This window comes from Argiope bruennichi, chromosome 3 (genome assembly GCF_947563725.1).
Source record: "Argiope bruennichi chromosome 3, qqArgBrue1.1, whole genome shotgun sequence".
In the NCBI taxonomy this organism is placed as follows: domain Eukaryota; kingdom Metazoa; phylum Arthropoda; class Arachnida; order Araneae; family Araneidae; genus Argiope; species Argiope bruennichi.
The window spans coordinates 21,754,034-21,768,806 of record NC_079153.1 but is presented as its reverse complement, the minus strand read 5'-3'; the positions used below and the strand labels follow the sequence as shown (position 1 = coordinate 21,768,806).

Sequence of the window (14,773 nt, the reverse complement as noted above, 5' to 3'; positions counted from 1 at the left end):
TTTATACACCACATAAAATATAAACAAAATATTGTATATTTCAAAATACAAGAATATCTATTTATAAATCCAAAATGCATTTTTTATTAAAAAAAGCTACCCATTCAAAACCAGTATATATATGTTTAAATATTTTTTTAATTTTGTTACTTTTAATATGTTACTATTAGAGCAAAATATTGCCAAGCAGGTAAAATAGGTGAAATATTTTCGAATCCAGAAATTACAAAGTAAATCAAAGGCATGAACATACTTATAACCCTCTTAACTCTATTTGAAGTTAATACTTTTTTTCCCAATTTATTTGCTGTCTTATACACAATCTGTAGTATCTGTATTAGTTTCAGTATAATTCCTTTCTTGTTTGAATGATGAGAGGAAAAAGAAATTTTTATATAGCAAACTCCTTCTACTAGGAGGGCACTTCAGATATAAGGATGAGAAGCTTCCAGCATGGTGGTTGGCGCTAGTTATCTTGTGGGTACAAAATGGTCAAAAATAGGGCAGTCATTCTTTTCTAATGATGCAGCTTCTTTCTACAGGAAAGGTTGTACTGTGGACAGTGATGGTGCTCAAGATTCAACCATAATTCCTGAATATGCTGTTGCAATCTTCTAATCTTTCAAAATTTCTAAATGTCTTTGGGTGGGTTCGAATAGTCACTTATGACACAAGCAAATTTTAACTTACAGATGATCCAATTTGCAAAAAGAAATGCTAAAAACATGACTATTCAGCATTTCTTCATGAATCCTCTGTCCAATACAACAAAACGTTAATAATAAGCAATTTCAAACATAAAACAAATTATCTTAAAAATAATAATAACAATCTTTTCATTTAAAATTATTATGTTTCCTCAAGAAATATAAACTACTGAAATGAAAAGTACAGTATTAGACAATTCATGACTTATACTCAGGTAAAAGAAGTCTGCTTGTGTTTTCTTATGAGATTAACTGACGCATAAATATATGCTGACTTGCTGCAGTTTAGTTTTAGCAAAAGTTTCAAAAATTCTTTGCTTATACATGGAAATATATGATATAATATAGATAATACTGCAAGCGTCTTTTACAGTAATTTATTTACAAAGCAGAATCATAGTATCAGCATATATACAAGTGTCAAATATCAGAGAACAAGCCTTTTCCTTCCCGATATTGTGAAAGATAAATTGAAAGTAGATGAAACTCTTTAGTGATAATAATCATTAAATTTTTACTAAATATCAATTTTTACTACTTCTGATATGATTAGGTAAGAAAAGAGAGATTGCAAATAAATATGCCACAAAAATCAACTAAGCATTAAATTTTAGGAAATTGTGGATGGGAATATTGCTATCCAAAGTGGAAACACATGGCGCTAATTGTCTTATACCGGTCGTTCGAGCAGATAGTATTAGTACTGAGACCTGAAACAGTGACAGTAATGGCAAGACGTTGGACACATTCTTGAAATCATTGAAGAGTACGGGGGTGAAGTAATGAGTAGACAACAGGTAGAGAAATGGTGTTGTTTTTTTGAAGCAGGCAGAGAGATTGCTGGAAACGTTTAGGTGGGAGGTCTGGAGCCACCACCACTCCCATACAGCCTCGATTTGGCTCGCAGTGACAATTTATTTTTTTCTCCCAGCATTGAAGAAACGCTTACCAAAACAAAGTTCATATCAGAGGGTGATTTTCAAAAAGGTGCCTAGAACTGGCTCAATAGCCGTGGACCTGATTATTACCAAGATGGGTTAAACAAATTGGTCCAACGGTGTAATAAATGCCTCAACAGGTTTCATGCTTATGTAGAGAAGTGACCACCAGATATGTCGCTTAATTACCATTTGTATCCTGTGTCTATTATTAATAACGCATTTTTCCTTTGCCCAGTAAACTTTTTTTTAATCATCCCTCATAATTCAAGCTTTTCAAAAAATTGAAAAGATTGTAAAATTGCCTATTTTTAAAATTTGCATTTAAAAAAAATTGTGGCCTGTTTTAAGAGTAAAGTAAACTGGAATTCAAATACATATAGCACCCAAAAATTATTACTTATATCACTTTTTTTTTTTCGAAATCATCCTAGTCATCAAAAATTTTGCTATATCATAATTGTAAATTATTGATAAAATATGGTAAATTCTAATACTGTTTTTATACATATGTACCTTGATATATATTCTAAGAACTGTTAATGTATGATTTTAATATGCATAATAATAACAAAATAATTTATCTAATACTTTTCTTAAGTCAAGAAAATGGATCTAATCAAAGCCAATTACTTGAAGTGTATTCCTACCTTTTGATAAATTCTGTCTTGTTTTTTCGTTTAGACAAATTCTGTAGCCTCTTTTCAACCAGTTGGTTACTCATTGAATTAATAATTTGTCTTAAGTTATGAATTATTTTTTGGTTGTTGACAACTGTTTTATACATAGCTTCTGCTGAAGATATATGGCGAATAGATCTAAAGATAAATAAATATAAACACTTTAGATATTTGCAATACTATATAAATTACAAATAAAAGTAATTAATGTTCTAAAATAGAAACTGAAGAAATTTCAATAGTAAATTTAGAAATGCAACAAATTCCTAAATACTGAGAAATATAAAAAATTTTAATAATGTTAAAATTTATTTCTATTTTAAAAATTTACAACATTAATTTTTATTCAGATCATGTTTTGCACTCCAATTGATACAATGAGTGGAAGCAAGGGTATACTTGCACAAAAGTTCTCTTTTTAAAAAAATTATTCAGTACATCAATAGAAAGTACTTCTAATGACATTGCTAATGAATGCAGAATCTGGCGATTTCATTACCTTTGGTTAGCTTTCTTTTTTTCAAGATACTCAAACCAATCTTGGTCAAGTTTGTTATTGACTTCTTGTAACTGAGTACTGAGGTATAGATAATGCTGCTCGATCTTCTGCATGCGCTTGGCGGTCAGAGGGTCTAAAGCTCGTTCCCTCAGCATGGATATGTAAGAGTGGTCATTTTTCCTCCGCTCCTTTGAATGAGCCTGCTCCACTAGGACAAAACTTTCCAGAAGAATATTTTTCAATGAATGGATGTCGTTGTTCAGGGACTGTGTAAAAACAAACAAACAAGTTAACTTTATTTACGAATAAGATCAATGCATAACTTTCATTTAAAGAAAAATAAATCTGAATGCGTACAAAACTTTAAAAACTTCAACTCACAACTTAACAAAATACTGAATATTATAGTCCACTGTACATTTTATAAACAATACAATGGTATATAACAACACATTAATAATACATAAAAATTTTGAAATTTCAATCTATGCTCTATAGAATAAGTGCTTAAATTAAATTTTCAACTTTTATGAGTCAAAGTAAAATTTCTACGAAAAATATATATATTTTTTTTTTTTTTGGATTATGCGTATTTTTAAAATCCCCATCAACATTTCTGCACGATTAAGCTTGAGATGTCAAATTCTAAAAATAGCATTGAAATCATACATTAATCAATCATATAAGACCTATTTTTTCAAAATTGAAACTAATAGGATGGCAAATTTCATTATACTTATCTTATCAGCTTTATAGTGCCTTTCAATTATTTATTTAGATTATGGAAATATTATACAATAATTAATTGCACTAAATTATTCTCATATTTTACATTTTTTCTTCTTCTTGAATAACATTGATTAAAAGAATGAAGTAATATATTTAAATAATATAACATGCAAATTCTAAAAGGTGGTAAATTGACATTTATTCAGACAATAATTAGTTTTTAGTACACATGCAAGTACTGTATCATCCTTACTAAAATTATTTTTGTTCTAAGCAAATTAATATTTTAAAAATCAGGTCCTTATATTACTAAACACATTATGACATTAATAAAGGATTAACTTATTATGTATGCCATTCATAATTTGTTTTGAGTAATAAAATAATTAAAATAAATTACACACATCTTGTTGTGATATTTGAACAGCAAGAAATAAATTTCTCAACAAATAAATTAAGAATTTTCTTTACAGATAAATAAAGCATTTAATTTAAAAATTATTTTATTTCACTCCAAGAAATTTATTAAAAAACAAAACTGTATTTAAAGTATATATATATAAAACAGCAAATTGAAAAAAAAAAGGGGGATCATAAAATCCTCTATTATATATTAATCGTGAAAAACATAGATTTGGAATGAAACTTCTAATTTTCAACTACAATTAGGTATGGACAACAGACAAACCAATGTTTTCATATTTTCATATATACATTATCATTTATATATATATATATATATATATATATATATATATATATATATATATATATATATATATATATATACATATATATATATATATAAGCTTAGGTTTCATTAACAAAATTTAAAATTAGGAGAATATTTTGCAGAATTAAAATCAAATTAGTAGCCTTAAAATAATAAAAATTGTCATCATGTGCAGCCGCCTAAAAAACATATATCTACTCCAAATTTAATAACTTACCACCATTGTTTCAGACATATCATTATTGAATTCTTCAAAATTCATGGTAAATGACTTCAACTGAGCCATTTCTTCCTTTGTTCCAATGGTTCCTAATTGTTCCGATGATTTTTTCAACTCCTGAATTTCTTTTTCAAAAGTTTGCATCTAAGTTTTTAGAAATACAACTTTAATCATATCATATGAATACAAGACATACACACATTCAACATGAAAGAAAACTGATAAATATATTTCATTTAAAAATTTATTCAAAATGGATAAAACTTACATATATCTAAATATGATTCGTATGTTCACACTTTATTTTTTTAAATTTTGCTTTTAATTATACAACAACAATGAGGTGCATATACATACAACACACAATGTGTGTGTGTTAAAACATGTTTGAATATACACTTAGAATGCAATATCCTTCAAGATAATATTTTAAAAGTTCACTTTTTTTCTAAACATTTGTCTACTTTTCTGTGCTAAGATTTTGATGGTTTGATAAAATCTTAATCTTTATTTATATTAAGTGTGTGTGAGTTTGTGTGTGTGCGTGCATGCATGTGTGTGTGTGGTTTGAGTGGTGTGTGTGTGTGATTGATATACTTAGTATCTAAAACACTAACTAATCTTTCCCTCAAAGTTCAACAGACCAGTGCATTTTCCTTTTGTAGTTTAAACTTAGTCATATATTTCACTGAGTAGACATACCCTCCTATAATTTCTCTGAAAGAAGAATGATTCTTTTCTGTTCTCATGAAATGAAAAATTACATTGGGTTTTGAGGCACTGAAATTCTCACACTACACTGTCTCATAATTGATGAAATGAATATTCTATCACTTTGATAGGATTGATCTTATGCAATTATTCTTTACTTAAATAAAAAAAAAGATATATAATGAGAATAGAACATATAGTCTTACTTCCTCAACTATTGCAACTCTGTAAGTATCTTGACTATGAAAAGAATCTTTGGCCACCTGAAAATTAGAGAAAATTCAATATTTTCAATTAAAAAAATACCCATACTTTTCATGTAAAGTATTTCTTCAAATTTCTAAAATAATTCTTAGGTCCAAAAAAAATAAATTTTTAATTATGTATTCAATTATGAATACATATATATATATAATTTTATTCTTATAAATTATAAGTAACTTTATTATCTGTTTCAGACAATGGAAAGTATTGTTAAAAATTGTATCGAATGATACATAATCATTTAACTTACTATATGGATGTGTCATTCAAATCCGGCTGGTAATTTAAAAATTACATCATATCTTGTATCAAATGGTAATTGTTTAGGCTACCAAATTAAAATTAATTTCTGCAGGTGCTTTTACTTTTGACATTAAAGATTCATCAAGAAGCATTTTTTAATTCAACATTTTTCGAATTTAAAAGAAAATTAACACGTAAACAAGCATTCCTTAAAAAACAATTTTCTAAATAAAGACATTTAGGTTTTACATTTCAATATTAAAGATGTATATTAAAATGCTTCAGTCTGAAATATGAAACATAGATATAAATTTCACGACACTGAATAAAGTAAAAACAATCTTAAAATGAATTTATAAAAGATTTCAATTTCAATCTTATTATATTAGAAGTATAAGGTCAAATGCCAAATTCCATCATTTACATAAAACTAGCATTACTTTTTCTACTAACTTTCTCTAATCTATAGTATTTTTCAGTAAATATCCAATTGGCATGTACCGCTTTCGAAAATATAACACATGTTTATTCGTCATGCAATTAAGATTACTTATTAAAATATTTTTTAAGGATATTTTAATGGAAAATTGTGACAACATAGAATCTTGCAAGAAAATTAAAAAAAAAAAATCACAAATTTTCTATTAAATTATTGCTATTAAAACAAAATAAAACTTAAAATGCAACAAATAATTAATTATCATTTAATTGATGCTTTCTTTAAGAGCTTTTTTTGTTTTGTTGTTAGATCACATATAAAAATTTCATTTGAAATAACATAATTTCTTCCTTCTTCTCCTATCAATGAAACTACAGCTGAATAAAACATAAGAAGAAAAATGTCACAAAAAATTTAAAACTATGAAGAGTAGAATCAAAATCTTTTAATGTACATACTCTTTAATGAAAAAACACAATCCAAACAATTGTCAACTTAAATTAATAATAAATTTTTTCGCCAACTTTATATTCTATATATCATTTTTATTATAGAACATATTCCCAACAGAAATCTCATTCTATGCAACTTTATGTAGCACTAAAAGTGTTATATATTTCATACTTATTACATGGAATAAATTTCAAATTAGACAATTATTATCATGTGAGAACATGATGTTGTTTTGGATTGAGGTTTTTGAAGCCTCAAAATGCGTAAGCAACAAATTGGCGATTTATCGCTTTTGAGGCAACCATTTTTCGCTTTTTATGTTATTAGAAAATAATGCAGAAGGTTGTCACATTTGGCAATTTATCGCCAAATAAAGTTACATCTTTATTTCCAAATTATTCATTTCCTGAATTCTTACAAACTATCTTAATTAATTTAAGTCATTAACCAGTTTAAACCATTCTGAAACAATCACAATACTATCAGATTATGCATGCATCAATATTTAGAAAATCGATGGGTTTTTTTCATCTCAAAATCGGTCGAGCTCCAAAACTTTGTTTGCCAGTTTAAAAAAATTATCATAATATATAATAGAGAGAGAGGGAGGGTTAGAAACTGACAGAGAAGTCTCATGATTGTTTCAAACAGGTTTAAACTGGTTAATGACTTAAATTAATTAAGACAAATAATGATTTAAAAAATAATAATGTTCTCACATGATAACTTGAAATTTGCAATCGTAGATTTCATTTTATGTGATTTTTTTTGTTTAATTTTCTTTCTTCTTCAATGAAATTAGTCATAGTAAAAGAGTTTCAAAAATTGATTACTCTATATACACACCATAGGATTACTAAGAGGAGCTTGCACTTGAGTCATTTTCATATTAGGAATTGCAGAATTATTTTGGATAATTCTATCACCATCACCCTGAAAATTAAATATCATAAGCTGATACAGATGACTAAATACAAATTTAAAAATATTAAAAGATTTGACTAGCATATGCAAATTAATGACAAGATTTTGAATATTCATAAAACAATACATGAATTTGGAAAAAATTTAATGCAGCATTAAAAATCTTGCTCTGAGATAAATATAAGTTTACAGTAAATGCAAAATTAAGTAAGGGCAAAAGCAGAATCTTTTAAGACTGGATTACTGAGAAATTATCTAATATATGTCTCAAAGATGTTGACTGATCTCTGTTCAGAATCGCATTTTAAATTTAGTCCAATTAATAACAATCAAGTTGTATTTGTAATAAACAACAACATAGCATTCAGAAAATTATTTTTAAAAAATTCCACCTTATACATACAAAAATAAATAAAATATTTATTTCTAGCTATAAAGAACTATTTGCACATAAAGATGGAAACCAAACTTCATCTATCTAGATTATTGCATTTCTGAGTTAAGTTCAAATTCGAAGGATGGACAGATAGATTTCATTTAAAATTTCATATTAACCTACAATTTTGATATTCACTCTAGATACCAAATTTTGGTTTGTTTAGCTTATTATATTTTTGAATTATGTTCGCAGAAAGATACAATTCAAAAACTTTTTTACACAATTACAATCTTTTCTCTTTGTATATGAGAAGTTGTAATTGTAAACTTCTTGTTTTTCACATTTCAATACTTAAATACCATATTTTTATCGCAGAGATTGTAATGTATACTTCCATTTAAATAATCAGAATTTGAAACTTCGAATGAAGATAATATAAGTAAAAGCAAACAATATTATTGTGAGACACAAATAATCTTTTATTACTGTCCTTGTGAAAATACATAGACATGTAAAGATAGAATTGTGATAGGAAAATAATAGCTTTTCTGTGCAGAGAACTGTGAATGGAAACAAACGTTCATTAAAATAGAAAGTATTCTAAATATTAATAGAATTTTCAGGGAACAAAATTCACAAGCAATTGAGACTTTAATCTGAAATATCATAAGTATTAATCTGCTTAACATCTGCTTAAACACACAGGGCACTTTATGCAGTGCAGTAAGAAGTTTCCAGAATAGAATACATAACTGAAAAGAAAACAATATTCATTGAGATGCTTAGTATTAGTTTTGTTTATTTGTCACTGCAGAACAATCCATTTTTATTTTTGTTTATGGACGCAAACTGCCTCAAATGATATTATCATTTTTTTTTTTCCCTGTATTGTTTGGAACCATAGATTGAACTCTAGAGTTTTTTAATTTGTGAATTTTAATATTAACAATGAAAAGTGGTCTTCTTTTATTATTTAGCAAGAAATTTGGAAAAATTGCCAATGTCTGGAAAAACATATTGGCAGAACACCACTTATTGATGGAAATTTTCAATTATATTATTAATGAAATTATCTTTCTTTAGGAGCCATAGATTGGTTATAGAGCTTTCAGAGCAGGCAAACTTTAATTGTAATAACTAGGCATATTGAAAATATCCACCCTCTATAAAAGTTGTCAAATGTTGATGCAAGAATTTAAAGAAAGAGAAATGAAAAAAGAGAAGAAAAGGTAAAGAGATAAGAAACTTTTTCAGATAGCTAAAAGCAAGCAATACAAATGTTAAACACATTCATCAAACTTGTGTGTAATTGTCTTATAATATCACAACAATAAAACAGCTTGTTAAATATAGCATTAGTTGAAATTTTTTTTAAAAATGTATGGACTTTTATCAATACTCTGTATTATAGGATCTAAAACAGATTATACAGAAAATTTAATTAACAATTACCTTAATATCTGGAACAGAGCGTTGTGCTACTGCCATATGTCTGACTCCAGAGTTATCTCTAGCAGCAGGCTGAGTTGGTGTAACTGAGAAGACTCCTTTTGAAGGTTTATGGAACCTTTCCATCTCAGAAGACATATTCATTGAGGATGGAGCTCCAAATTGTGCTGATGAGCTTGGTACTGAAGAAGCAGCCATACTCGAAACATTAGCTATCTGAATAGGTGGCTGGAAACCTTGCATTTTCAAATTAAAAAATATAAGTATAAATATACGTAAGAAATGACATTAACAAATTAACAAAATATAACAAATCATGACAGAGCTTCAAAGTAATCCAACTCAAACTCATTTTAAAGTTCAAAGCTAATAAGATATTTCTTTTAGGTAAGACAGAAAATATAGAAATTTATATCAATTCATAAAATTTTGGCTCAAAAATAATTCCATCACACTGAAAGTTGCCTTTGCTAAAAAAGATATTTCATTAAATTCATGAATTCCCTTTTATGATATAATTTCTAATGTAACTACTATGCCTATATTGCCTATACAATAAAATTCTGAAATAGTAAATGAATATACAGGGTGTTGCCGAATTCGACCGCCAAATTCAGAGGGGTGATAGTAGGCATCAGGAGGATAAAGAATCACCAAACAACATGGGGTCCCAAACGACATTCAGTAGGTGAAAATCGCAAAAATATAGACAGTCGGAGAACTGTTGGAAACTGTAAAAAATTAATAAAAAAAAAAAAAAAAAAACAAATGGTGTTAAAACTATGAATTATTTTTAAGTGAAAGCACATTCTTTAAAATTTTTTTCATGCTGGTAACATGCGGATTTGATGATCTAGGGGGTCGTAAATTACTGAAAACGAAAAAGTAGTTTCGAACTCATATTTCGAAAAATATTAAAACTTGAAGAAAAATAAAAGCTTGGAAATGTAAAGAATTTTATATGCTATATTTTGATATAAGTGTGTAATGTGAGAACTGGGGAGTTTTAAAGATATTCTAGAAAAAACTAAAACGGAAACCAGAAAACCTCACAACCGATGTTCACAGACAGCGTCGTCAAATTCAAAAGACAAATTCAGAGCAAGGATAATAGGCATAAAGTAGATGAAAAATTACCAAAAAACATAGGGTCGCAGGTAACGTTTATTCAGTAAAAATCGTAAAAACAGACGTCGAAAAGACAATGAGTCTAGCAAAGAGAATGATCCTATGAATACGAGGATTAGGAACAAGATAATCGAGAAGAAGCCTTCTCGTATGTAAATTTTTCATGCGTTCGAGAAATATAAAAGCAGCGTGCAAGTATTTATGAATGTTGAACATTGTAGAATTGATGGTCGTTATACTTAACTCGCAAACAAGTCAAATTTCATGAATGTAACTATAATGTGCTGGTGCTCCATCATGCATTAACCAAATTTTTTGGTGTACAATTTTCGGTGTTCCCTATACAGTAAATCCAGAGGAATGTGCTTGAAGAAAAGAAGGTACTTTTTGCCACTGAGGCATTCGGACAGAAGATACGGTCCAAATAGATGACTCTTCCCTGATGCTAATATCAAACTTGTTTTGTACGTTCGATGAGATAAAGATGTGGGGATTTTCGAATGACCAAATATTCGCATTGTGGGTGTTAAAGGCACCTTATCTAGTAAAGCAGGCTTCATCTGAGAATAAAACTCTAGCAAGAAAGTGTGCATCTTCCTGTGTAGCATCCAGCATGCGAACTCCACCCGATTTGCGATTTTCACTGAAAAACATTACCTGCGATCCTATGTTTGGTATTTTTTCATCTATTTTATGCCTATTAATCTTGTTCTGAATTTGTCTTTCGAATTTGACGACGCTGTCTGTGAACATCGGTAGTGAGGTTTTCTGGTTTCCGTTTTAGTTTTTTCTAGAATATCTTTAAAACTCCCCAGTTCTCACACTACACACCTATATCAAATTATAGATTATAAAATTCCTTACATTTCCAAGCTTTTATTTTTCTTCTAAGTTTTAATATTTTTTCAAATATGGACTCTAAACTACTTTTTCATTTTCAGTAATTTACGACCCCCTAGATCATCAAGTCTTCAGGTTAACCAGCATGAAAAAAAAAAAAACTTTTAAGAATATGCTTTCACTTAAAAAAAATGCATAGTTGAAACACAATTTGTTATTTTTTTATTAATTTTTTAGTTTCCAACAGTTCTCCGACTCTATATTTTTGCAATTTTCACCAAATAAACCCCATGTATCGTGATTCTTTATCCTCTTTACAAGCAGTACCCACATAGCGTTGCCCGTGGCATAGCATCAAAGAGAAAAAATTAGCTTTAAACTTAATACCGGGTTTATACTCGGGCCAGTTATAAGGCGGCCAGTAGGGAGCACATGCGTAGAAAGACTAAAAAATGCTGTTCTCTCAATGGCAAGTAACTGTCCCGAAGGGAAAACAACATGCCGCTGCATTGTTTTTTTTTTATTGTGCATGTGTTTGTAGAATTTGGCTGTTCTTTGGATTGAAAAAATTAATCACTTATCATAGATTAATTCTGACATTTTTTGCTCTTTGTTCTTTCTGATGTGAAGTTGTGTATGTATATTCTCATTTTATTAGCCGTCTTTTTTTTCCCCATAGTTTTCCAAACTGAGATATGTTAACTTTTTTTTTTACCTAAGTTTCTTTGTGTAATTATCCGTCATTTCAATGCAATATGCATTGAAAAAGAAAAATTCAGGTGCGCCAAAGTGACAATTTATAGCCAAACATGGAATGCCTGAATCTATCTTATGAATTTGTGGCAAACATAAGTCAGTCCCTTTCTGCACATGCACTGCCTACTGGCCGAGTGTAAACCCGCCATACGCCTAGCCTCCAACCAATATGACATGTGCATGTCAAGTAACATCAAACAAACATAAAAATATATTTAGAAATCATCAAAAATAACTACAAAACAATTTTTTATAGCACACACTCAGAAATATTTAGACTGTTAAAAAGATAAAAAATAAGATATGTTCATAGACAAAACAATTCACTAAAAATATACAATAGAAAAGCTGTTTTAAAATTTTAAAATATACAAATAAATAAAATTAAAATATACATTATACCCACTGTTCCATACTTGTTTATCAACTCACAATCTGATACAAAAATAAAATTCAGCTTGCTTCATAATATTTTTTCGTAAACTATATTGGTTGTTTTTCCTCCTGGTGCCAAGACAAAAAGATTTTGTTTGGATGTAACTCTAGAAAGTGCACATAAAGTTGTCCAAGAGAAAAACATTCATCGCTTAAGTCAATTCTAGCAGTGTGAAACGTTTGTACTTGGGTTTTATTTATTGTCCTGTGAAAACAGAGCATACAGAGAAAACAGAGAAAACAGAGCTGGGAACTGAACACTTTTAAAAGAAAACGGTAAATGTTGGAACAAGAGGAATCTTTGGTATTAAAACTGATTCTCCAGCTCCAGTTAAAAGCACTGCTTCAAGGAACAACTTTGATATATAGTCTTTTTCGACAAAAAAATAGTTTAACACCAAATTCTAGCAAAATAGCCAATTGTGGCACGAACGGAGTAATAGTGTTTCCAATCGTAAGGTTCCGATGAATGCTGCAGCATATTAATGGAAACACAGAAAAAAAAAATCAATAAATGCAGTAAAATGGAATGCACACAAAAAAAGTTAATTAAAAATAATGAAAGTAAGCAGAAGGAGTATGTGCAGCAGGAAAAAATGAAGGGAAATGAACAGTAAAGATCGATACAGTAAAATAGTAGTAAAAATAAATGGCGGGATTCATTCAGAGAATTTAAAAATTCAATTGGATAATGAACGACTTTTTCACCAGCTATCCACAACTGCGTCCATTGAATAATAAACTTAGTCTGGAGTATCGAGTAAAGATGGTGTTCATTAGTAAGAAGTAAATGTGATGGTTCAGGAGGGGGGGGGGGGATTTCTTCTAATTTAATTTTTCCTTGTAAATGACACATGCGTTTTGATTCGTCTTAACATTTTAAAGCTGAACAATATGGACAGACTATAGACATTGTTCCTATTTAAACAGAGGCATCATTCCTGTAATCCATACATGGATCGTAATTCAGGACAGAGTACTCCTTTTTGGACTAAATATCAGGAATGTTTGTTTTTTCACTTCTTCTTCTCTGTCTGAAATTTAAATGTCTTTCGCTGTCAGCAGACAGGCGATCATTTTGCTCCTCAGGAGATTAATTCTTGCTTCGCAATTCAATTGCAGTGCGATTTAAAGAAAGACGGCTATTTCGCTCATCTGGTTATTCGACTATCCTTCCCTAAGGCCTTCCCATTATTTTTCTGATATTCGCTAACCAAACATTTCCTTTCCTCTTCAATTTCCTTATTGCGCAATAAAAGAAGCTTTTTGACATTTAATGTGTTCTGGCCAAGTTTGGGTTTCCTTTTGAGCATAATAAGATTTGAATCGCTGTTTAAAATCAGACGTAAACAAAGAAATGCATCACATGCATACAACAGCTCTTGCTATTTGTGCAAGCACAGTTTGAGATTTTCGCACATGCTCAGATAAGTGCAAAACACAAATACTCTTGTCTTACACATGCGTGAATCGTAGTAGGAAAATAACTAAAATCGCAATTATATAACTCCTTTTTTTTTATTTTGACATGACTTCAATATTCTAAAACCTTCTCTAATATATGTCCTACAAAATGGTACAAATATCTCCAATATCAGTTAAGTATTTCTAGAGTTAAGTTTTTGAGTTCAAACATACAAACACTTTCAGGAGACTTCATTTTATACTATGTATAGATGTCTACTATCACCCCTCTGAATTTGCTGGTTGAATTCAGCAACAACTTGTATATTATATCTTGTAACATGCAAGCAAAATTGAAAAAAAAAATTTCACGAATTATAATTAAACTTGGACTTATAGAGATTTCCTCATAATGCATTGATTGTGATAAAGAGTGCACAATCACTAAAATTTGTAATGCCACTAGTACTCATTTTGGCTCATTATCAAGTATATATCTCTTTATCACGAATAAATTAAGAAAATCCTTATAAACATAAAGATCAATAGTATATTCTTAAAATATTCAAATAGACATTAATGTTTAAATAAATAGAAAATAAGATATTAAATACTTTGTTGAGAATTTGGTTGAGAAAAACCAAACGTCAATGAACCAGTGCTAAAGGCAGGATTCATATTTCCCATCGCAGGTGTTTGGGCAAAAGATGCAGAAGGCCTGAAATCAATACAATCTTCATGAAAATATGTGCAAATAATTATAAAATATTTTCATCTTTCTTATTTTGAAGTACATAACATTACAAAAAAATGCAAACAGAAGAAAATGAATGTAATAAGAA

General features: G+C 28.9%; 1 protein-coding gene across 3 annotated transcripts in view; it reads right to left on the bottom strand.

The window, feature by feature from the left end:
• The window catches only part of LOC129963313 (nuclear pore complex protein Nup214-like), a 56,627-nt gene that overhangs the window by 24,464 nt on the left and 17,390 nt on the right, over nt 1-14,773 (bottom strand). For all 3 annotated transcript variants that reach the window (XM_056077610.1, XM_056077612.1, XM_056077611.1), the window contains exons 13-19: nt 14,546-14,649; nt 9,372-9,604; nt 7,463-7,549; nt 5,424-5,480; nt 4,504-4,650; nt 2,825-3,090; nt 2,296-2,463 (exon numbers count right to left, since the gene is read on the bottom strand). In XM_056077610.1, the coding sequence (XP_055933585.1) occupies nt 2,296-2,463; nt 2,825-3,090; nt 4,504-4,650; nt 5,424-5,480; nt 7,463-7,549; nt 9,372-9,604; nt 14,546-14,649 (1,062 nt within the window). The remainder of the gene's footprint in view (nt 1-2,295; nt 2,464-2,824; nt 3,091-4,503; nt 4,651-5,423; nt 5,481-7,462; nt 7,550-9,371; nt 9,605-14,545; nt 14,650-14,773) is intronic.